Here is a 25,063-nt window from a genome sequence, read left to right on the forward strand (position 1 = left end):
TTGAGCCCCATGTCGGGCTCCCTGCTCAGCAGGGAGATTGCTTCTCCCTCTCCCTCTGCCCCTCCCACCCCCACTTGTGCTCTCGCTCTCTCGCTCTCTCTCTCTCTCAAATAAATAAATAAAATCTTAAAAAAAAAAAAAAACCTAGAAGCTTCTTGATTCTCTGGAAAGTGCAACAGGGTCTATGTTCTTTACACTTATTTTGCTAACACACAAGGAGGGTTAGAATTGTGTGGGGTGGGAAGAGATGTTAGGTTGGGTCCTATGTGGAGCCTGAGGGTGAAACTGAGGCCCAGAGAAAAGTCTGTAGAGATAAGGAGAAATTCAGCCCTTGTTCACCTCATTGGAGCTACTAGATCAAATCTCCCCTGAAGCTGGGCCTCTTTAGCTATATGAGCTAATAAATTCCTTTTCTGTTTAAGCCAATTGAGTTGGCTTTTGTGTCACTTGCAACCAAGAGCACTCCAAATGGATAGAGTAAGCAGTCAGCTAGACGTGGGCGGGGAACAAATGCTTTCCAACTGATCAAAAGGGCGAAACCAAGTTCCAAGCAGCAGAGAAAGCCTGGTGGGGGGCGGAGGGGATACGCATGCATTCTCCCCTACAACTGCTGCCCTCCAGTAACCTCTAGCTTCCTAGTAATACATTTACCTTGGGGCGCCTGGGTGGCTCAGTCGGTTAAGCGTCTGCCTTCGGCTCAGGTCATGGTCCCAGGGTCCTGGGATCGAGCCCTGCATCGGGCTCTCTGCTCAGCAGGAAGCCTGCTTCTCCCTCTCCCACTCCTCCTGCTTGTGTTCCCTCTCTCGCTCTCTCTGTCAAATAAATAAATCTTTAAAAAAAAAAAAAAATACATTTACCTTGCGGTTTTGACACCCTCTGCAGGGGAGAGCTGCCAGGACGGTTCCACAAGGATCATGGGGGGCGCCTCCGAGTCCCCCCACCCGACAAGTAGGAGGAGTCCCTTAGATGATGGGAGGCAGCCCCCGGCAGAGACTTCCCTAGCTGTGTGCCATGTTTTAACCTTATAAAATTGATGAGAGCAAAAGGGAAAGAAACCTATTATAAAGCAGGTAAATGGAGAAGCTTCTTTTGTATCCCAAGTGTGTCTTCCTCAACCGACCAAGCTGTCATGTAGTATTGATTTGACGGAACCTCCAATTCAGGGATGTCTGTCTCACAATGGCTCCAAATGATTTTATACTGCAAAATAAAGCCAAACTCCGGAAACCAGAAAAAGAGAGAGAGAGAGAGACCGCCCTAGCTATGACCTATGACCCATGCAAGTAGAAAAGCAAGACAACCCTGACCCCTGGCACAGTTGCCACCTCTGGACCTGCCCGCTCTCCCTTCTTGAGAGTATACTTTCTCTTTAACTGCTGTCAAACTCTTGCTTGAGAATTTAGCTCCGAATTCTTTCTCAGCCAAACTCAAGAACCAAGAACCGAGGTCAGCGTGGAGAGGCAGGGAAGGGACCCGGCCAATGACAAAATGACGGGAGGAATCAATGAACGTTATCCCATCCTCCTTTCCTGGAGGGCCCCGGTGTAAACACAACCTCGTTTGGGGGCACAAATGATTGCAAGACACGGAAACCCACCCACGCTGGTATATGTAAGGGAGAATCTATATTCCGCGGTGCAGCATTGTCTCCAGAACCCAAGGGAGCATGAGGTAGAGGTGAGATCCCTGCAGAACCAGCATCGGGCATTTAGGAGGCAATGAGTAAGTACCTGTTGATGTCAATGGGATGCGTGCTAAATTAACCGGAATTGACGCTCCCTCTGGAACTGAGATACTGCCTCCAACTCTCTGGAGCTCATCTCACCTTTTCCCTGCATTTCAGCCCCACTCTTCTGCTCTGTTTGCTCATCTATACTCACCACCCCAAACTGCCCACCCATATTTCTCCATTTGCCCTTGGCCTTAGAAGTTCCAACAACTGACGGCTTGCTTAGCATCTCCATTAAAGAACTTCCGGGGCAAGGGGCTCTGATTGGCTCACCTTGAGTCAGGTGACCACCTCTGAGCCAATCAGTGGAGTCATCTGCCAAAGGCGGAAGCCGGAGCAAGCTCACAAGCTAAATAGGTTCAGCCCAAGACGGGAGCTCACACACTGGCCGTGGAGATACGGAAGGCCCAGCAGTACCACCCCCCACTTTACCTGGACGCAGACCAGTGACACGGAGTGTTAACTATTCCTTTATTAGGTGGTGAGGGGAGTGGGGGCTGTACAATGCAAGGCCCGGGAATTTAGCTACACAGGGATTGTGACCCGAAGCCACATTACAAAAATAGCCTAAAAATACTTCTATTCTGCCCCGGGGCTGGGCCAGGGGAGTGCCAGGAGGGGGTGCCACCCAGGCGGCTCCTTCCCTTCCTGCAGTCCCATATTTACAGGGAAACAAAGTGAAACGCACACATCTCCCCTGGCCTCCCCCACCCAGTTCACCAAGGGAGCGGCCCAGGCTCTAGGGTTGGGGGACCCGGGGCGGGCTCTCCGGGCCAGAAGGGCCCTTCCCCCTGGCAAAGCTATCGAACAAGTTCCATCTGGAATGCAGTGAAGTGAGGGAGGTGGGATAGGAAAGAGGCTCCCAAGTCTCACCCGACCCCTGCCCCGGAGGGTGCGCCCAAGGGTGCCTACTTGGTACCCACCAGGGTTGTGTACTCGGTACACAGGATCCCGGTCATGCCTGTGTACTCGGTACACAGAATCCAGCTTGGCCGAATGGGCCCACAGACTCAGCCCCACGGGGGCACTGGGGGGTTTGCAGGGGCGGGGAGTGTCTCCATATATATATTTTGTAAAAAATAATAATAATAATAAGTTTGCTTAAATGAATTTGTTTCTATACAAAATGTAAAAAAAAAAATAATAATAATCCACTCGTGTCAGAGTGTAAGGAGAGAGACCAGAGGAGGCAGGAAGGGAAGGAGGGAAGGAAGAATGGGGAAGGGGAGTGCAGGAGGAGGTCCCAGGCTCATCACAAGGCTCAGAGGGCGGGGGTCAGCCCGCACCCCCTATAAATAAAGGAGGACTGAAAAAGCCTAGGCTGGTGACCTATCTCAGTCAGCTTCAAGGGGGGTGGGAGGGATACAGGAGGGCTGGGAGAGAGAGAAGAGAATGGAAAGGTCTAAAAAGAAAGGGAGAGAGTCAGGATGGGATATCTGTTCAGCCCCCCAAAATCCAGGACTGAAGAGCCTTCAGGCCAACACCTGCCTCTTGGGGGTGACTTCCGGTTGGGGCCCCAGCTGGGTCTGGGCCTGAGCTAGGGGGCCTGGGACGGAAAGGGGGAGCGGCTGGGCAGGCAGCGCCCCAGCGGCTGTGGCCGTAGGCCCGGTGGCAGTGGCTGGGCTGGGCGTGGAGTCTGACCAGTCCGAGAGGGAGGGAGGCGAGGGGCTGGCCCAGTGCTCGGGGGACTCGGGGGATGGGGTCAGGTAAGGGTGCTCGCTCGGAACCCTCAGGAAGCGGGCCTTGGGGGGGCTGCCATGGGCGCCGGCTGCCGGGTACTCCTCGGCGTGTCCCGGGGCCGCCAGATATGGCGGGGGCCGCTCCTGGGGGGACACGGGGGTCCCGGGGTTCAGCAGCTGGGGTCCCGGCGCCAGCGGCAGCAGGAACGAGGGGCCTGGCGGGGCAGGTGGAGGCAGCCGGGCCCAGTCGAGGGGAACGGCCACGGGGTTCAGCAAACCCAAGCTGAGCACGCAGCCCCCAGGGGGCTGGCGCCCTAAACCCGCCCGGCCCGCGCCACCAATCTGAGCCAGGGACACGGCCGTGGCGGTGGCTGCTGCATAGGGCCCCTCGAGGGAGAAGCCACCAGGGGACGCAGGGGGCCCACCGAAGGGCCGCGGGGAGTCCAGCGAGTCCACGGGCGACAGCGTGACTGAGCTCTCAGCCAGGGGACCCGGGCAGGCCAGTGTCAGCTTCTTGCCCCGCCCCCGGGTGCCCTGTGGCCCCAGACCCGTCTTCCCCGGTGGCCTCCGGCTCTTCTTGCCCCCCGACTGTGCCACCTTGAGGCCAGGGAGGAAGGCCCCGGGTGGACAGAGGAGGGGCCCCAGGCCATGAGGACCGTGAGGGCTGCGGGGCCCACTGGGCTGGTCCAGCAGACGCACGATGTCCTGGTGTAGCCGCTCCTGGGCCACATCCCGCGGCAGCCTGTCCAGGTGGTCTGTGATCTCACGGTTGGCAAAGTGGTCCAGCAGCAGCTTGGCAGCCTCATAGCTGCCCTCGCGGGCGGCCAGAAACAGTGGAGTTTCCTCCTGAGCGGGGTGGGGTGCAGAACCGCCGAGATGTCAGCATTGCAAGAGCCAGGATTAACCCCTGGCCAAGGTCTCAGGTGGACACTAGCCCCTGGTGGACACTAAGAGCGAAGAATTCACACTCTCCAGCCCAACAGGGTTGGTTGGAATCCCAGCTCTGCTAAGGGAAAACTGGGCAAGTTCTTTCTTTTAAAGCACTTTCATCCAGGACCTACTAACCACCATGCCCCAGAGCCAGGACTAGGGTAAGGAAAGTGAGACACTTGCTTTAGGCACAAAATTTAAGGGGTGTCAAAAACCAGTCATCAAAATAAATGATATTTTAATGCATTACTTTTTAAATTAAGATTATTGCAAAAAAAATCCATAATGAATAAAATATCAATATGTCAGATGAGGACAGAATCTACCCCTGTGCCCCTCTGACCTTCACTCTTCCCATTTATAAAATGAGGAAAGTAATTCCACCTTGCAAGGGTTTTAAAACAACGATCATAACAGTTATGTTTTACTGAGGATCTGCTAAGCATTTTACAAATTTCACTGAATCCTCAGGAGACAAAAGTGAGGTGGGTACTGGTGCTTCCCCACTTCACAGATGAGGACAGTAAAGTTCAGAGATGTTAAGCAATTTGCCCAAGGTCACAAAGCAACTGCCACACGCTTTCTCCTCTAATCCACTGTTGGAGGCTGGTAGGTCCAAATCCTATCCCTGAAACCTGGCTGCAGGCAGGATGAATGCCCGCACTAACCTACCCCACCCTGCTCTTTGCCACATTTAGGGGGTTGTGCCAGGGCTGACTGCCTGGTGAGTCAAGGGCTGGGGCTCACCTTGCTATCCTGCATGTCCTTGTTGGCTCCATTTTTGAGCAGGGCCAAGGTGGCCTCCACGTTGTTGACAGCTGCTGCCCAGTGTAAGGCTGATTTCCCTGGGGGGCGGGGGGAGAGGTCAGAGTTAGAACTGGGTTCATTTGCTAGGATCCCATGGCAGAGGGAAAGGAAGTATCTAGAATATAGCCTGGGGGGTGGGGGGAGAAGACCTGCCACAGAGTGTCTGAACATGTGTTTGTGTCCATGTATGTGGAGTGACTCTCTCCAAGGGACCTACAGTGTGTGACTGTCCATACACAGGGGAGTACTATGGGGGTGCTGGATGTAGCTAGAGCTGTGCTTGTCCAGTGCAGTAGCCACCAGGCACATATTGCTCTTTAGATTTAAATTAATTACAACTAAACAGCATAGGTGCCAAGACCATTTAATGGGAAAAGGAGAGCCTTCTCAACAAATGGTCTGGGACACCTGGCTCTCCACATGCAAAAGAATGAAGTTGGATCCCTACCTCACACCAAATACAAAAATTAACTCAAAATGAATCAAAGACCTAAACGTAAGAGCTCAAACTACAAAACGTTCAGAGGAAAACATAGGAGTAAAACTTCATGACCTTGAATTAGGCAAAGGATTCTTAGATATGATAACAAAAAAACAAGCAGCAATAACAAGAGAAATAGATAAATTGGACACCACCAAAATTAAAATGTTTGTGCTTCTAAGTGAAAAGAAACCCTACAAAATGGGAAAAATAGTTATAAACCATGTACCTAATAAGAGACTTACACCTAGAACATATAAAGAACTCATAACTCAATAATAAAAAGACAAAAACCCACTATGTTAACTATACTGGAATTAAAAATTTTTTTAAATAAAATAAAAAAGACCCAAAAAATGACAAAAACCCAATTTAAAAATGGGCAAAGGATCAGAATAGACATTTCTCCAAAGAAGATCTACAAATGGCCAATAAGCACAGGGAAACACACTCAATATCACTAGCCATCAGGGAAATAGAAATCAAAACCACAATGAGATACCAATTCACACCCACTAGGAAGGCTAGCACAAACGACAGACAATAACATTTGTTTGGGAGGATGTGAAGAAACTGGAACAACTGGAACCCTCATGCACTGCTGGCAGGGACATCAAACAGGGGCAGGAGTTATGGAAAACAGTCAGGCCACTCCTCACAAGGTTCAACACAGAGTGATCACATGACCATACGATACAACCCAGACCCAGCAATTCTGCTCCTGGATGTTTACCCAAGAGAAATGAAAACCACACGTCTACACCAAAACTTGTACACGAATGTTCATAGCAGCAATAGCCAAAAAGTAGAAACTCCCCTAATGTCCATCAATGGATAAACTGATAAACAAAATGTATATCCATACAACGGAATATTATTTGATGATTAAAAAATTACAAATTAAAAGTACTGGTCCCTGCTACTGCACTTTGTAAACCTTAAAAACAATATGCTGAGCGAAAGAAGCCAGTCAAAAAAGACCACATATTATTTGATTCCACTTAGAGGAAATATTCAAAGTAGGCAAATCCATCGAGAGAGAAAGTATGTTCGTTAGTGGTTGCCCAGGGCTAGGAAGACAAGATTGGAGGGGGCCAGCTAACGGTGAGAGCTTGTTTTCCAGGTGATGAAAATGTTATAAAATGTACTATGAGGATAGTGGCACAACTATGTGATTATACTAAAAGTCACTGGATGTTATACTTTCAATGGCTGAATTATATGGTATGTGAATTATATCTAAATAAAGCCTTAAAAAAAAAAAAGGCAGGCAAAAGAAAGGTTAAAAAATTAAATGAGGGCGCCTGGGTGGCTCAGTCGGTTAAGCGTCTGCCTTCGGCTCAGGTCATGATCCTGGGGTCCTGGGATCGAGGCCCCGTGTGGGTTCCCTGCTCAGCGAGGAGTCTGCTTCTCCCTCTGCCTCTGCCCCTACCCCCAACGCTCTCTCGCTCTCTCTCTCTCAAATAAATAAATAAAATCTTAAAAAAAAAAAAAAACTAAATGAAATAAGACATTTGGCTCTTCATTCACCCTAGCCACATTTCAAGGGCTCCAAAACCACCACACTGGACAGCAGAGACCAAGAATATTTCCATCTTCACAGGAAGTTCTATTGGACAGCGGTCTCCAGAGCCACAGTTCTCAACCGGGGTGATCCCCTCACCCAGGGGCATTTGCCAATGTCTGAAGACATTTTGGGTTGTCACAACTAGGGAGTGGGGTGCTGCTAGCATCTAGCGGGTCAAGGCCAGGGATGCCGGCTTAATATCCTACATTGCAAGGACAGCCCTCCGCGCAGAGAATCATCCAACCCAAAGTGTAAATGGTGTAGAGGTTGAGAACACCTGCTTCAAAGGATGTTTATGAGCATCTGAGTGTGTCTGCAGCTATGTGAGGGGCTGTGGTCATGAGGGCAGGTTATGAATCTGCACCAGCAGGGACCTGGCCCAGCAAGCCGTCTCCACAGAGGTAGTTACATCACGTGGGGATTTGGCCAATGTGCAAACGTAGTATGCCAGCTGTCCAGCAGAGGGCAGCAGAGTAAGTTCTTCTGACAAAGCAGATGGAAATGAAGTGTCTTGGGGAAGGCCACCTTTTTCTAAGTCACTGAGGTGTCATATGGGCTAGGGGATGCCATAAAAAAAGAAAAAAAAAGCATGTGAGTTTAAGTCCATGTCGAAGCCCTATTATATGTGCATGAGTTTCAGTGATCGGGTCTCAAGATAATTCACATAATTCACATACCATACAAGACAGTCGGGGCCCAGGTGATACCCTCTCAGCCTCCACCCACTGCTACTCCCCACAGCTTACCAAGCTCATCCACAGCATTGACATCAGCATGGCTGGCAATGAGCTCTTCCACCATGCCCTCCACCGCCAGGCGGGCGGCCAGGATTAGTGCCGTAGAGCCATCCGCCATGCGGGCATCCAGGTCTGTGGAGCGGTTCCGGATGAGAATCTAGAAGAGAAAGCATGCAGAAGGGAGGGTCATGGCAGAAACAGAGGGACCAGGAGCATCTGAAAGTCCTCTGAGTTCCCCAACCCCCCCATCCCCTAGACTCCATGAAGTTCGGGAAGCAGCTACCTGCCAGCCACCATATATCACCACTTAACAAATGAGAAAAACAAAGCTCTATTTTGCAGGACCAGGGCTCAAACCCAGGTCTGCCTGATGCCTGTGCAAGCTCCAAAGTCCAAAGGGGCAGGTGCATTTCACCTGGAACACGCCCTGGGCATCCGCGGTGACAGCAGTGTGCAAAGGAGTGCGCCCTGAGTGGTCCTGGGCATTGGTGTCTGCCCCAGCATCCAGCAACCGCTTGGCTGCATCAGCCCGGGCGTAGCGGGCAGCCAGGTGCAGGGCTGTCTCGCCTGTGCGGTCAGTCCGTGCCCCAAGCTGGGCTCCCTGGCAGATCAAGTCTGAGATGATGCTGGCTGACGTGTCTTCTGCCTCATCCTCCTCAGTGGGCATTGGCTCCAGGGCCCCCCCACAGAAGGAGGCCAGCATCAGTGGAGTGAAGCCATCTGCGGGGACCAGGAGTATGTCACAAGGGAGGTGGGCACAGGGGCCTTTCCAGGGACTACTACTGAGGGCACTGCATTAGGAGGAAGTGGGACACATGGGAACACAAGAGGGAATGGCGTGCGCGTGCACACACACACACAAACACACATACACACACCTGTGTCAGGTACCCCAGAAACCAACCCAGGATGAGGATTCACAGGCAGCCCTTCCGTGATTTGTCACAGTAGAGGATCCAGGAGGGAGGGAGGGAGGAGCAAGCATTCAGCCTCAGGCAAATTCCCAGGCGGTTACTTCAGCCTGATCCTGAAGGGGGACTCTAGAGGCTGAACTGTACCTCAAGCTGTAATCCGGCTCCAGGCAAAGGAGCTGTGCCTTTCACACGCCCCCACCCACTGGTTAAGAGCCACCCCAGGGACAGAAAATCCCAGGCACCTCAGACCCTGGTAGCCTGAGGAATTTCAAAAGAGAGCCATAGATGCAGGCCATTTGGAACAAAAGCAAAATGAGCTGGGGGAGGACTACCTTGAAATGTGGCGAAGACGGATCCAAGAGGATCCAAATAATGTGATCTGCTACCCTCCGCATGAGCATTTGCCCCTGTTTCCCTTAGGGAGCCACGTGCACCCCATTCCCCATCTTCAAGCCCTGGGTAGCGCTAAACCCAGTCCCTGGCTCGAGGAGAGGTCTTAGCCCCGCCCCCTGCAGTCAATCTGCATATTCCAGCCCCCAGGGCGCACTGATTAGTTGAGGGATGGGCATGTGACTGCAGCCCATCCAATCAGAAGTCATCTGGGACGTCTGCTGGTGCCCCTGCTGGTCTGGCCTGTGGCTACCGTGCCCCCAGGAGAAAGCCTCCCCCGGCTGGAGCCACCAGGCCGTGAGTCCTGGACCCAAATATCCAAGATGCTTCCAGTTACCCGAGCCAGTAAACTAGTTTGAGTTGGGCTATCATCACAACCCAGAGTCCTGATTAACACACACCCCCACAGACGGATGCTGGACACACCCTACTCTCCCCAGAACCCAGACCCTGATGCAACTTTTCAGAAGTAGGATGGGGAAGGGGCATCCTTGGCGGGGAGGCCCCATGGCTGACCTGGGCCTCGCACATTGACATCCATGCCATCAGCATCCACATCGCCCTGCGGGGGTGTCAGCGCCATGGCTGGTGCCACACGGATGTCTGCGGCAACCAGGTGGTGTTGGGTCCACTGGCGGCAATCCACAGCATCCTCAGCCCCCACACAGGGCTCCTCTACCTGGAGGCACAAGGACCAGGGCTCTCACAAAGAGTTGGGAGAGAGACAGTCAGAGGGACAGTCTGGGCGCCCTCACAGGTTCCTCTCATGGAGGTGCGCATTCACAGCCCCAAGAAACCCTGAATATCCTGCTTCTCTTATACATACAGAAACGGGAAATTGACATACGGGAGGTCACAAAACTCGTAAAAGGAAGAACTGGGATTCTACTCTGGGTTGGAAGTGGGGAGGGCTAGGAACCCAAGGAGGCGATCAAGGAAGCGACACAGAGCATAGCACCTGTCAGCACACACCTGTCTAGCCACTAGACATAACACACCGCAAGTGAAGAGAACAATCCCATGACAACTATATCAAGGAGAACAAAATACTTAGAATTAAATTTAACAGGAGAAATGAAAAACTTGTATTCTGGAAACTATAAATCACACTGGTAAAAGAAATGTGGGGGTGGGGGGGTGATCCTTTATGGATCAATTTTAATCTGAGAAAAGGGTGATTGGGTGGGAGGGAAAGAGAGAAGCAGGGAGACGCTCTGGATACCTTGTGGGGCTCCTACCCAGTACCACGAACATGAACATGAGGTATCAGGTCAGAACAGTCATACACAAACGTATCGATTTACCTTCACAAGCATAGCACCTGGGCCCCTGGTGGGGGCTTGATAAATTTCAGGCTCAGGGTCCAAAAGGCATAATGATGTTATGAAAACAGGACAGAGTATTCTTAACTAGCCTGCCAGGACATTTAAGAGCCTTCAGGCACCAAACACAGCCTGATCAAGCCAGACCTGAGCTTAAGGACCCAGGTAGAGAGTTTAATTTCATGGAAGGGGAGAGCCAGGTGATGGACAGCTGTCCCATCCTCCCTCACCCTTTCTGGTTAGCTGTCCATCAGCTGGCAAATCACACTAGAGCTCTGAGCTTCTCATTAGCAAAATCAAGATAATGCTGTCATTCTGCAATCCAAAAATGCCGTCAAAAACATATTGCACTATCTACTTAATACCCACTTTGGGATGAGAAAGAAAAAGAAAAGCCTGAGGTGAACAGATTTCTTCAGGTGTCAACTGTAATAGATGTCTCCATTTCACAAACATTAAAATCTAGGCAGGGGGTGCCCCAGTGGCTCAGTCAGTTAAGCATCAGACTCTTGGTTTTGGCGCAGGTCACGATCCCAGGGCGGTGAGATTGAGCCTCAGATCGGGCTCCGTGCTCAGCACAGTCTGCTTGGATTCTCTCTCCCTCTTCCTCTGCCCCTCCCCTGCTTGTGCGTGCACTCTCGCTCACTGGCGCTCTCTCTCTCCCTCTCTCTCTCTCATAAATAAAGGGGAGAGGCAGGCTGAGAACTGCCTCTAGGCAGGGAGAGGCAGCTGAGAACTGAGGTGTATATTAATAGCTGCTTTATAGGGTCCTCATAAAGATGAAATAAGATGCTCAGGTGTATATTCAAGACATTCAGCAAGTAGAAAGAAATGCTGGCAGGAACCTGTTACAGACAGAACAGTGCTTCCCCAAAAGTCATATGTTGAAGCCCCAACCTCCAACATGATTGTATTTGGACGTAGGACTTTAAGGAGGTAATTAAGCTGAAACAAGGGCATAAGGGTGGGGCCCTAATGCAATAGGACTGACATCCTTGTAAGAAAAGGCAGAAACACCAGGGCTCTCCCCCTCCAGGCACACGGAGGAATGCCGTGTGAGGACACATGGAGAAGGCAGCTGTGTGCAAGGCCAGAAGAGAGCCCTAACCAAGAACCAACCCTGCCAGCACCCTGATCTTGGACTTCCAGCCCGCAGAACTGTGAGAAAATAGGGATCTGTTGTTTAAGCCCCACAGTCTGTGGTATTTCATAATGGCAGCCCAAGCTGACTAAGACAGAGCCCATGGGTGTGGCCCCAGCAGAGGACATGGTGTTTAAAACCAGCTAGGAGCACTTTCAGCCCGGGCACACTGGACAAAGTTGGACCCAGCAGAGAGAAAGCAGAGTCGCTGTCTGGGCCAGGGGCTCCCCTCAAGGAAGACCCCCACCCTGGCCTGGGAGCAGGGGCCTGGTTAGAGAGGGGCAGGATGGGGCGGATGCCATGACTGTTCCCCAGAGCCGAGGAGAGCAGAGATTTCCCCTGACTCTCCCCCTGTCAATTGGGGCCTCCACCCAGGACCCTGAGGGCAGGGGTCAGAGAAAGGGGCACAACCTTCAGTCGCTTAGCCTCTGGGTACTCCGTGTCCATCCAGTCTGTGGCCACCTCCCCCATCAGACTCTCGCTCTTGGCCATGTTCCTGTGGGGACAGTGGGAAGGGGGCAGGGGAAAGGAGACAATGGATATGTGCAACCTGATAGGAGGATTTGGGGTGGGGTCAGAGAAGAGCTCCCAGAGGCCAGGTCTGGGTCTGGGGTTGGGTTCTGGGGTCCTGGGTCAGTAGGCACAAGAGACAGGGTCAAGATACAGGGTCCAAAGAGGGGATGCAGGATGAAGTCAAGGTCACAGTGGGGGGTAGTCAGAGGTTATGATGGGTGGCAGCCAGGGTCTTAAGGTAGAATTGGGGAAGGGACAGGAGTGGGGTCAGGGGTCAGAACAGTGGGCTATGGGATAGGTGAGGGTGACAGGCATGTAGCAGGGATTATAGAAGATGACATGAGGATGCAGTTGTCCTCACCACAGGTGAGAGATGCAGCCAGGATCAAGGAGGCTGTATTGAGGAGTAAGGAGGTCATGGGGTCACAGGAGAGGGGTAAATTCAGGGGTTAGGTAGGGGGGGGTTGGGGGTCTTGAGGGACACATCAGGGAGTTGGAGGCAAGGCCCAGGGCCAAGGTCAGGATCGAGGATCATGGAGAATGAACACTGAGTTGGGAGTGGAAAGAGGGTCAGAATGGGGTCAAAGGTCAGAGTGAGTTAGAGGTGGTACTGGGGGGTCACAGAGGATAGGGTCAGGGGTCAGTGAGGCGTTGAGGTGCAAACAGGGATCATGAGGCCAGCAGTCATGTGGGAACAAATTTGAGTATTAGGGTGAAGTCAGAGAGGCCAGGATCAGGGCAGGGTCACGGTGGGGTCAGAGTAGGATTTGAGTCAAGGGAACTGAGATACAGGAAATGGGGTGAGGGAGGTCATGAGTCGGGGTGATCCCCAGGGATCATGGAGTCAGTCAGTGGTCAAGGGGATGAGCACAGGGGTCTGGGCCGGAGTCTGACGTTAGGGTCTGCTTGGGATGAGAGGTCAGAATCAGGTCAAAGTGGGCTCAAGGGCTCCCGAGAACCCCCCACACACACAGGCATGGGGAGTGGGCAGGGTCCTTACTTCATGCCCAGCGCGTCTTGGCCCACGGGCTCCCGCCGGCCCTTGTGGCCGGCAGCCACATCCTTGTGGAGCGCGAAGCCCTCGGGGAACCAGAGGGTGCTGTGCTCGCGCTTGCGCCGGGCCACCATGACACCCAGGACGAGGATGACCAGCAGGAAGACGGCGCTGGCGGCCAGCAGGGGAAGCAACGGCACGCTTGGCTCTGGCAGCTCCAGCGGCTCCCCTGTGGGCGGGAAGCAGGGGGCGGGGCTTCAACCACAGGCCAGGGCCCGCCCCCCGCGGAGCCCCGGCTCCACCCCCGCCACCCACCAGGCCGGGCCTCACCCCGCACGGCGCGCAGCGGGTACGGGAAGTCAAGGCGCTCCACGGCCGACAGCGCTCCCAGGTAGTCGGCCGCGCTCTGCGCATCGGGGAAGCAGTGGTCATTCTCGGGCGACTGCAGGCACAGCCGGTTGTCAATCTCCAGCATCACCACAGAGCTGCAGGGACACGAGGGAAGGACAGGCAGGTTCCATGGGGCACCTGCTGTAAGCCAGGCACGGAGCCCCATCCCAGGGGCTCAGAGGAGTCCTCTCCTCTCACCATGTTGCCAGGGCCCACCTGCCCCCAGTCTAGCATCCAACCCACCACACCCCGAAACCAGTCTTGCTGTGGCCACCAGCGTCCCCTTGGCCATGAATCCAGTGGGCATTGTTTTCATGTCAGCACCTCTAGTGGATGCTGTTGGCGCACACCCAGGTCTGCAGCTTCTAACAGCTGACAGCCGCCTCTTCTCCAGAAAACTGACCTCAGCAAAGTGGGGACCTCTTCACTTGGGAGGTGACACCCCTTAGGGCAGCCCTCAGCCCATGACTGGCGGGTACAGGTTATACAAAGTGGCCCTTCTGTCTCAAGGGGGGACTGACTCTGGGGTGCTATTCACACTCTAGAGCTCCCTGAGGGACCACACTGAGGCCAGACTGAGACCCCTTCCTGCCCCATCCTGCGTCCCTCATCCCCTCTCTCCTGAGAGCACCCCTTCCATGCGGCACATACATCTGAATCCCCATCTCAGACTCTCCAAACTCCCTCTTGCCTTGAGATCCCTAGTGCCGCACGGCCCAGTTCTCCTCCTATCTCTCTGGCTACTCCTTCTCCTCTTTTTTGAGCTGATTTCCCTCAACCAATCCTTAGGTCTCAATGTCCCCAGATCATTCTTCTGTCTCCACTTCTCTGAGTCCCTCCCATGGCTTCAACACCCTTTTATCTTTCTTGTCCATGTCTTCAGCCTCTGGCTGTCTCCTGGGGGGGGAGGCTCCACGATACCCCCAGACTCCTCAGATTCTGCAAGCCTGAATGTGACCCCTGTTTAACATCCTGTGTCCTTATCTTGATGAGACACGCTCCCCCCCCCCCCCGGCCCCACCGCCCCCAGATACCCTATCCCCACACCCAGGGAACATCCAGGGACTGGTAGGTCAGCCACCCGACTCCATCCACTCCTCCCTTCCAGCTGTCCCTGTCAGAGCCCCTGTCCTCCATCTCTAGAATCCAGCCCTCCTCTGTCAGGGGCCCCCTCCCTGCTCAGAGGCCACACCTCCCTTCTGGCCTCTCTCCCAGGCCACCACCAGGAAAATTCTGTTTTCCATTTCTAAAAAAACCACAAAAAACAAAAAACAAAAGCAAAAACTACACATGCCCTTAACCACTCTGCTCCCCAGAGGACCCTTGCCGGTACCCGGAGGCACTTCTGGTTGTCACATCTTGGGGGGGGAGCGTGGAGGGGGCTGCTGCCCGCACGTAGTGGGTGGAGGCCAAGCATGCTGCTGCTGAGCATCCTGGAGCACACAAGACAACCCCCTACAGCAAAGAATGACCCAGCCCCAAATGACAGAGGTGCCGAAGGTGGGACGTGCTGGTCACATCGCCAGGAAGGCTCCCCAAGATGTTAAGGGAAGTGAAACACACAAGACCTGATGAGCAGGGACCCTCCCCTCCCAGATCAGCACCCCAAGGAACCTCATGGCTCCTCCAGGGTGGAGCACTCACCCGATCACCTCGGGGGCCAGCTCCCGCCGGTTCCGGGATTCGGAGCCAGGACCAGGTCGGTGGTAAGGGAAGACCATGGCCTGGCCGTGTTCGTCCAGGCGGAAGCGCAGCGAGGTGCGCAGGATGCCGCTGAGCCGCTGCAGGAAGTCGGCGCTGGAGCGCAGCAGCTCCTCGGGCGGCAGCAGCACGGTGAGCACCAGCACGCCGCGGGCCAGCAGGGCCGGCACCTCGCCCGCACAGTCCAGCCCGTCCCAGCCGCACTCCTCCGTGTTGCAGCCCTGGTCGCAGCGGCCATCGGCAAAGTGGTCCGCACAGTACTTCTCGTACACTGGGCTGAGGGAGGGGAGGAGTGGGGTTAGGGTCATCCAACACCCCTGCACACACACCGGAGAGCACCCAGACTCCGGAGACACAAGGGGGACAGACGGTGAGAGCACAGAGAGCTAGAAGGCATCCAACAGGTGTCAGGCCTTCTGCAAATCCGGCCGTTCCTTCAGGAACTAGTCATAAATAAATATTGACAGATGCCCGCTGTCTGTTGGATGCTGCTGTAGGCCTCCAGGATATGGCTCAGACACAAATCCTTGCCCAGGAAGAGGAGGCATTCCAGTGGGCAGAGACAGACATTAAAAGAGATGAATGAGCAGCAGAATACACAGCATTTCAATTACACATCAGTCAAAGCTAAATATAAACACACACATACACACACGGTGCTACATGGAATTAAATGCTAAGGAGAAAAATAAAGCAGGGGAAGTACTGGGGGAGGCCAGGGAGGAGCTCACTGAGAAGATCATGTCGTGTGTGGACGGAGGGACAGACAGCAGTGGCACATGGGTGGGCAGATGAGCCGCAGAGACAGACAAACAGCACTCAGCCAGGCAGACAGGGTACACGAAGAAACCGAGGGGGCCAATGAGTGGACATCCAACAGAAAGTCTAAGGGTGGACTGACAGGCCAGTGAAGGGGCGGATAGAGGGGCGGGGCCCACGGATGGGCAGGTGTGGCACACGGACGGAGAAGACGCAGACCGAGGCGAGCGGTCGGACGGACCGGTCAAAGGGACGACAGACAGACGGAGGGGCTCACTTGCAGGCGCGCTCGCGGCCGCCCGCGCGGCAATCGAAGTTGTCATAGAGGCAGGCGGGCGAGCTGCAGGCGGGGTCACAGCGACTGTTGTTGAAGAGGCGCCAGCACTGCAGCGCCGCGCACTGCCGCCAGGGGTCGCCCACGCTCAGCGAGCAGTCGCCGCCGTCCCAGCCGCAGCCCGGGCTGTTGCACTCGCGGTCACAGCGCTTGTCCCCGCTCTTGGCCTCGCAGGCTGCGCTCGGGCACAGAGGCTCTTCCGGGGCCTCGGGCGCCGCCGCGGGCGCCTCACAGCGCGCTCCGGCCCAGCCCGGCGCGCACGCGCAGCGGAAGAAGGGGGCGAGCGGCGCGGGGCGGCAGGAGCCACCGTGGAGGCACGGGGAGGCCACGCAGCTGGCGTTGGCGGCCCCCGGCGGCGACCCCCGCACGCCCCGGCAGGCGGGCCCCGACAGCCCGGGGGGACAGGCGCAGCGCGGCCCACGGACCGTCTGCTGGCACGGGACGCCCGCCGGACACTGCAGCTCCCGGCAGGAGCGCGCCACCCGCTCGCAACGCGGGCCCCAGAACGGCTGGAGATGGGATCCGGTTGGGGAAAGAGGGGGGAGGGAGGGATTTGGAAGGGAGGAGAAGAGAGAGAGGGGAGGATAGGGGGTCAAGGCTTGAGAAGGTTGAGCCTCCAATCTCCCCGGTCCCGCCCAACCTCTCCCTTGCCCACTGGAGGCCCCACCTTGCAGAAAAGCCCCGCCTTCCCCAGGAGGCCAGGTCTCCAAACCCCAGTGCCTCCCCGCCCCCAAAGACACACACACTCTCTCTCTCTCCAGGTATTTTCAGTATTTCTCAGGAACCCCCTTCCCTTCCACCTCTTCTCCCCTAAAGCCACGCCCTCCAGCGAGGCCATGCTCGCACTCCTCCCCCAGAGACACCGATGCGACCTACCGGAATGCAGTGACAGGTAAATGTCAGCACACCCCCAGGGCCTGGGCTGGGACGGCACTGGCCTCCGTGCTGGCATGGCTGGGACTCGCAGGGAGACAGGACAGTCTGACAGCGGGGACCTAGACAAGCAGGAGCTAGCGGATCAGCCACAGCGTAGGCACACAGGCAGGGTCCCAGGGCAGCCGCCTCTCCCATGCTTACCTGTGAAGCCTGTTCGGCAAATGCAGCGGAAGCCCCCACCTGGGTCCTGCAGACAATCTCGAGTGTGTGCATCATGGCAGGCACCCGGGTGACACTCATTGATGTCCGCCTCACAGCGCAAGCCAGTGTACCCGGGGGGGGCAGGTGCAGCGGAAGCCACCCACCAGGTCCACGCAGGTACCATTGTGCAGGCACCGGGGGCCCTGGTCCAGGGGTGGGCCTAGGCCACAGTCGTCCTCATTAATCTCACAGAGCACGCCTTGGGGAAGGGAGGATGGGGGAGCAGTCAGGAGGGGATGGAGACCCAGCCTCCCACCCTGTGCCCCAACCCTGGCCCTGGCATACCCAGTGTTCCTGGGGGGCAGGAGCAGAGATAGCGGGCCACAAGATCAATGCAGAAGCCACCGTGCTGGCAGGGCTGGGAGGCACACTCATCTACATCATCCTCACAGTTGTCCCCCGTGTAGCCAGCTGGACACTGCAGTGATGTGAGACAGGGACCTCTAAGCCCAGAGGGACACCGATACTCCCCATGAAGACACAGAGATCACAGGACAAAAGGACATACAGTCTCATCCAACACACAGAGGACTGCCCTGTGTGCAGAAACACACACACACAAGTACAAGGAAACACACCCACTCACAGAGGACACCCAGACACAGAGGGCTGGAGACACAGCCAGTGCAAAGGGACACACACATACAAATGCACAGGAGAACCATCCAGAGGCCCAGATGTTCCCCGTGCACATACAACCAGAGATGCACTCGGACACCAGCACGTGCATTCATACCCCAAAGACAGGGCGCACAAAGGAATAGATACATCCAGGAAACAACCAAAGACAGAGGCACACCCAGACACACAGAAAGTCCCTCAGATCAACCAAGAAATACACCCACAAGATTATACCCAGAGACACAAAAGCAAAAACCCAGACATGCCTAGAGAGACACACCCACACCAGGTCACAGACACACGGAAATGTGTGTGCAGACACACCCAGCATGACGAGCTCCCCTCTCCCCGACTCTGGGTGCCCCTTACCTCACACACATAACCCCCCACGTAGCCTCGGCAGGTGCCCCCATGTTGGCAGGGCTGGGCCAAGCAGGGGTCCACCTCCTGCTCACAGTGGCTGCCCGTGCGGCCCTCTGGGCACACGCAGTAGTGGGAATTGTCCTTATCCACACACCGCCCACCTGTCTGACACAGCTCTTCCAGCCGTACCCCTGCGCAGAGGAGAGCCGGATCAGGCACGGGTTTACCCCTCCCTGCCTGCATCGCTCACAGCATCACCGAACATCCATGCGGCCATCAGTCACCAGGGTCTCACGCACACCCCATCGGGTTGTCATACAGCCACCCCCCAACCTGGCACGGGCTCAGTCACCGACACGTACCCACACCTCTGCGGCGCGCACTGGCTCGGTCACGCACGGCATCAGCGCCATCATCCCGCTACCTCGTGGTGACCGAGGCATACACCATCCTGGTCCTGACCAGCTGTGCCACGTTACACATCCACCAACACTCAGCCACACACCCCATCCTGCCCGTACGCTCTGTCATAGCCTTACTGTATTTACATTAGCAAGATGTGCACACACCCCCTCCGGAGCCCCACACCCCGCCTCTGTGCTCCCCCTCACCGAGCTGGGCTGCGGCCTCCCTGCAGGGCACACTCCGGATGTCACAGAGGCGGCCGCTCCACCCCGGAGGGCAAAGGCAGTAGAAGGTGGCCCCGGTCGGGGCGCAGCGACCCCCGTTCTGACAGGGCGCGCGGCTGCACCAGTCTACCAGCGTCTGGAGGGCAAGTTGTCAGCGTCAGCACTCGAGGACCCCCGAGGAGCCGCACCCCAGCTTCTCCAGGGTCTCGGGCAGGCCCCAACCCCAGAACAGCCCTCCAAATTCCTCCTGGGGGGGGGGGGGGCCCGGTGACCCCGCCCACCTGACACTGCGTGCCAGTGAAGCCCTCCGGGCAGGTGCAGCGGAAGCCAGGGTGGGCAGCAGTGCAGACGCCCCCGTGCAGACAGGGCCGAGAGAGGCAGGGGTCGGCCTCGTGCTGGCAGTGTGCGCCCGTGTAGCCGGGGCGGCACTGGCAGCTGAACGAGCTCACGCCGTCCACGCAGGTGCCGCCATGGAAGCAGGAGCTGGAGGGGGAGGGAGGGAGGGGTCAGGCTCCGCCCCCATGCAGGCCCCGCCTTCCTGGCCCCTCCCCCCGTGGAGAGGGCACTCTTCTCTGACCCCTACCTGCCACAAGAAGCCGCAGCCCCAGCAGAGGTCCCGCCCCTTCCTCTCCCTTAGCCCCAACTTACCAAGTACTTCAGACCTAAGGTGGGAGACACGTGGAGGCCCTGCCCTGGCCTGGCCTCACTCCCTTAGGGACCAGCATCTCTAAGGTGACCTCCAAACAGATGCCCTGACCCTTCCCGGACACTGCTCCATCACGAATCAGAGCTGTGAGGTGGGTGCCACGCCGAGAACCCCCTTCCTGTCCCCACCCCTTCTCATGTTCCACACCCCATCCGATGCCAGGGTCCCTGAGCTCCCGGTAGAGGCCCCACACACCTGGGGCTGCAGTCCGGTAGGTCCTGCTCACAGTGGAAACCTCCATAACCAGGTGGGCAGGTGCAGGTAAAGGAGGCCACGTGGTCGGTGCAGGTGCCCGGGCCACAGGGGCTGCTCAGACACTCGTCCACATCTCGGGCACAACGGGGACCAGCGAAGCCAGGGAGGCAGGAGCACGAAAAGGAGCCCACGCCATCCTGACAGGAGCCACCATTCAGGCAGGGGTCTAAGGTCCAAAGGGAGAAGGCCTGGTCATACCGCTCACCCCCCATCAGCCCAACCTGACCCAACCATGCCTTTCATAGCAGGGAATCAGGAGGAAACCAGGCTTAACTGGGAGGGGCACGTTTGATCAGAGGGATCAAATTCTGTCCCCTCTGTGGCCTCATCTCCTCCCTTATCTGGAAACCTCACCTATGTGCAAGGAGGAGGGAGATAGGGGAGCCAAAAGGTCCCTTTGAGCTGCCAAGCACATGCTGCTATTGTGTCTATTTAATTGCTGGGCATAGCACAGAAGGCCTCCTCCAGACCTATGCCCGCCAGTATGGTGGCCATTGGCCATGTGTGGCTACTAAGCCCTTGACATGTGGCTGGCCCAAATTGGGATGTGCTATAAGTGTAAAATAAACCCTTGATTTCTGATTTTGAAGATTTAGTATGAAAAAAAATGAATGTAAAATATCTCAATAATTTTATATTGATTACATGTCAAAATAACATTTTTATATATTAGTTTAAATAAAAAAATATTAAATTTAATATCTTTTTTTTTTTTTTTTTTTTTTTACTTTTTTTTTGTTGCTACTAGAAAAATTTTAAGTATATATGTGGCTTGCATTACTGGTCTATTAGTGCTCCGGGAGGACTCACTGGGGGCCTATTATGTCATACTTGACACATAATGTTAACTTGCTTGTTGCCAGAGGCAGTCTACGGGCTTCAGACAGACCTGTGCTCCAATCCCACCTCATCTCTCTTGCTTCATGACCTTGGGCAAGTCACCTAACCTCTTTGGGGCCTCGGTTTTCAAGAATAAAACGGGAAAAGTTAAGAGAAGTATGAAGATGAAAGCTCAGTTCTGGGCACACAGTATGGGCTTGAGGAACACGTTCTCTAGAGCAGCACCCCCGGGGGCTCCCCTGAACTCACTGGGGTCACAGTCATCGATGTCCTGATCACAGGAAGGGCCACTATACCCCCTATGGCAGGTACAGCTGAAACTCCCCTCCAGGTTGGTGCAGGTACCGTGGGAGCCACAGGGTGAGGGGCCAGCACATTCATCCACATCCTGCTGGCATCGTGGGCCTGGGGATGGGGAGCAAGGTAATATCTAGGGTTAGAGGGTGCAGGGTAGGGCCTGAGAGTACCTGGCACTCAGGAAGAACCTGAGGTGGGTGAGAAGGCTGAGGTGGGTGAATACAAGATATGCGGTCATTTGCCTCTGGGTGTTTTGCACATGCGGTTCCCAAACTGCCTTCCCCTTATTTAAGTGGGTAGTGAATGCATTCTGATGAGGTCTGCCCCTCCAGGAAGCTGTCCCCAAACCCTCCGCCTGAGTCCTAGCTTCCCCACCACCATATCCGTTCGTCTTCTCCAGAACTGACCACACAGGCTGCAGGTGTCCATGTCCAGCTCGGTCCCTTCCTAAAAAGAAGCCCCCTCAAAAGACAGAGCCAAGGGTACGTTTCCCTCTGGGTCCCCAGCACCACCCAGTATGCAGCGGGGTGCAGAGGAGGTGAAGGAGAGGAGGAGGAGGAAGGAGCAAGTGGTGTACCTTGCCAGCCGGGGGGGCAGGAGCAGACAGGCAGCTGGCCCGGGGCAGACTCACAGTGGCCCCCGTGCTCACAGGGGTTCGGGGCACAAGGGGATGGCAGCTCACACTGACGGCCTGTGGTGGGCAGGCAGAGTGAGACAGTCTTGACAGATTCCTTGTCCCCATCTCCCTCCAGGGTCCCCACCTTGATACCCACCTCCAAAGCTCCTGGGGCGGGGGGGGGGGGGGGGGGGGGGGGGAAAGGAAAAAAAAAGGCAAATGTAGAGGAGGGAGAGTGGAGCAGAAAGGAAATGAGCAGGAAGAAGTGGGGAGGGAGAGCCTGGGGTGGGAACGTGGGGACACACACCCTGGACACCAGGGGGACAGGTACAGTGGAAGCCCATTCCATCACTGGTGCAGGTGCCACCAGACCGGCAGGGCTGGGATTCACAGGCATCTCGAGCAAGGCTCTGGCTGCATCGGGGACCACTCCAGCCAGGCTCACACACACAGCGGAACCTGGAGGGGAAGGCAGTCAGGGAATGCCCGTGGGCAGGGAGGCAGCAGGGGGTCAGGGGCTGGGGAGAAGCCTCACCCTCCGGGTGCATCGTGGCAGACACCATGACTGCAAGGTTCTTGGGCACAGGGATGGCTCGGGGGGAGGCAGAGTGGGGGCAGGGAGCCAGGAGGGCAGAGGCAGTGGAAGCCATTTTCCCCATCCATACAGGAACCTCCATCACCGCACGGACTGGACGCACACTCGTTGATCTCCACGTTGCAAAGGGGCCCTGGAGAGCACGAAGGCAACTTCACCCCAGGACAAGGGCAATGGTGCCAACAGGGAAAGGCAACCTTGCCGAATTTAGCACGGCCCTTGAGCAAGAACAACCTCATTTCATAACACATCAGCTCTTGTACAAATTAAGACAGCCACCTCCTCAACCCAGAGCTACCTTGCCCCAGATCATACTCGTCCCCAAACTTACATGAAGTCACCTTCATTTTCACCAAGGATTACTTTGGCCCCCTGCAGAAACACCCCCATCCCTGAGACTGGACACCCTCGTGTGTGTTCCAAGATAACCTTGAGCTGATATGGGGACAACCTCAGGCCAGTGGGAGAGAGCACAACCGCAGGGCTAAGTGTGGACAATCTCATTGGACAAGCGAATGCAAAGAGAGGGGCAAACTCAGCCAAGAATAGGGTGATTTCACCCTCACCCTCTCACCCAATAAAGACCCTCTCCCCATGGCAGCCACTTGCCCACCTGTGAAGCCAGGCTGGCAGACACAGTCATAGCGGTTGATGCCATCCCGGCAGACTCCAAAGGTGCAGGGGTTGCTGGCACAGTCATCAATGTTCACCTCGCAGTTCACTCCTGGGGAGGGGGAACACCGCAGGGGAAGCCACCAGTGAGCCCCACCAGGAGCACCATTCCCAAGCCCTCTGTGCCCTTCCAGATGTACTGTTTCTGCCCCAGCCCAGCCTCCAGCCCCACCTGTGGTGCCAGGAGGGCAGCGGCAGAGATATTTGTCCACCAAGTCTAGACATTTGCCCCCGTGGCGGCAGGGCTGGCTGCGGCACTCGTCCACCTGGCTCTCACAGCGCGTGCCTGTGTATCCCGGGGCGCAGGCGCACGAGAAGCTGGCAATGCCGTCCACACAGCGCCCATGGTGGCACGGGTCCGGGGAGCAGTCATCCACGTTGCGCTCACACAGCGTGCCCTCGAAGCCTGGAGGACCGAAGGGTCAGGCTCCACCCACGTGCCAAGGTCCTGCCCACAGCCGTGGCCTCAGCCCAATCCTGGCCCAGCTCTACCTCAGGCCCCGCCCATCTAGCCAGCAGGAGGTGGGCTCAATTCAGGCCCCGCCCCCTAACTCCATCCAGCCACAAGCTCCAGGACTCGCCCCTGGCCAAGACACTTCCACAGATAAATCCCATCCCCAACCGTAACCCCGCCTCCAATCCTTACATTATCAGCCCTGTTCCGCCTCACTCTCCACTCTGGACTGGAAATGGGGACACATGGGAAGTGCCTGGAGATAGAGGGATTTGGACACGCCCCCTCTACCAAGGTGCACCCCCTCTGCCAGGCCCACTGGCCCCACCCCTAGTCTTACCACTGCTTACATCCATCATTGGCTCCCTCCCATGGCTCTGTCATTGGCTCTACTCGTGCCTTGCTGCAGCCCCGCCCCCAAATTTTCCCCAAGGCTGTTATTTGCCTTCCCCCTCCCTTGCCCCGCCTCCAGACTCTTGCTGGCCTGTCACTGGCCCTCTCTCACCCTCTGCACAGCGGCATTCGTAGCCATCGGGCTGGTCCACGCACTTGGCTCCATTCCGGCAGGGTGTGCTTGCGCACTCATCCACATCCAGCTGACACATGGCCCCACTGAAGCCTTAGGGTGGGGAGTGGGATGGGCAGAGGCCCGGATAGGGTCAGAGAAGTCACCCCCTGCCAGCCCTGCCTTGTTTGGGTGGGATGAGTGGGATGATCATTTACTTAGTTTTTTGTATGTGTGTTTTTTTGTCTGTTTGTGTTTTAAATAGGCTGCATGCCCAGCGTGGAGCCCAACGCAGGGCTTGAAATCACAACCCTGAGATCAAGACCTGAGCTGAGATCAAGAATCAGATGCTTAACCAACTGAGCCACCCAGGCGCCCCGACTTAGTTTTAAATTAATTTCAATGTCTTTCATAGTATGTGGTTTCTGTTATGACAGTTATCCACTAGCATGGTCTTATAGGCTCCCCTAGAGCCTTTGCCTCTGCAGGGACCTGTCTTTTTCAGGCTCCCTGGCCCAGCGTCCTCACCTGAGGGGCAGGTGCAGCTGAAGCCGTTGACTCTGTCCTTGCAGACCCCACCATTGACACACGGGCTGCTTTGACACTCATCCATGTCCACCTCACAATAGGTGCCTGTAAAGCCTAGGGAGTGAGGGAGGAGGATTAGAGCAGTGGGGCTTAGCCTCTTCTATAAAGGGAGAGCAAATGGGAAGGTACTCCCTTTCCCACCCATAGACAGCTCCCCTGAGCCTTGCTTGGCCTTGCCCCCCACCCACCAGCCCAATCCCATATTCAGCTTTTGGCCTCATGAGTGGCCTCATCCTCACCCCGCTGTGGATCCAACTGGTCCAAGGCTTATGTGATTCCATATGGGCCTTGCCTTCAGACCACCCTCTTCCCTCTGTAGTCCTCACACTCTACCAGGTCCTCAGCTACCAGCCCCAGGGCCCACTATAACCTTGGGCCCAGCCTCAATCCCACCCCA

The 25,063-nt window shown here is 55.9% G+C and overlaps 1 protein-coding gene across 1 annotated transcript in view; it reads right to left on the reverse strand.

The window, feature by feature from the left end:
- Positions 1-2,885: 2,885 nt before the first annotated feature.
- Positions 2,886-25,063, reverse strand: part of NOTCH3 (notch receptor 3) — a 30,680-nt gene continuing 8,502 nt past the window's right edge. The window contains 26 exon segments of the mRNA XM_032412288.1: positions 2,886-4,254; positions 5,086-5,183; positions 7,940-8,087; positions 8,346-8,650; positions 9,751-9,913; positions 12,109-12,193; positions 13,211-13,433; positions 13,535-13,689; positions 15,239-15,571; positions 16,332-16,897; positions 17,265-17,383; positions 17,466-17,604; positions 17,606-17,724; positions 17,811-17,943; positions 18,516-18,700; positions 19,121-19,274; positions 19,420-19,621; positions 20,040-20,265; positions 21,189-21,344; positions 21,814-21,927; positions 22,160-22,311; positions 22,388-22,580; positions 23,061-23,171; positions 23,292-23,525; positions 24,079-24,192; positions 24,607-24,720. Coding sequence (XP_032268179.1) covers positions 3,202-4,254; positions 5,086-5,183; positions 7,940-8,087; positions 8,346-8,650; positions 9,751-9,913; positions 12,109-12,193; positions 13,211-13,433; positions 13,535-13,689; positions 15,239-15,571; positions 16,332-16,897; positions 17,265-17,383; positions 17,466-17,604; positions 17,606-17,724; positions 17,811-17,943; positions 18,516-18,700; positions 19,121-19,274; positions 19,420-19,621; positions 20,040-20,265; positions 21,189-21,344; positions 21,814-21,927; positions 22,160-22,311; positions 22,388-22,580; positions 23,061-23,171; positions 23,292-23,525; positions 24,079-24,192; positions 24,607-24,720 — 5,594 coding nt within the window. The 3' untranslated portion in view covers positions 2,886-3,201.

This window comes from Phoca vitulina, unplaced genomic scaffold (genome assembly GCF_004348235.1).
Source record: "Phoca vitulina isolate PV1807 unplaced genomic scaffold, GSC_HSeal_1.0 scaffold13, whole genome shotgun sequence".
Lineage (NCBI taxonomy): Eukaryota > Metazoa > Chordata > Mammalia > Carnivora > Phocidae > Phoca > Phoca vitulina.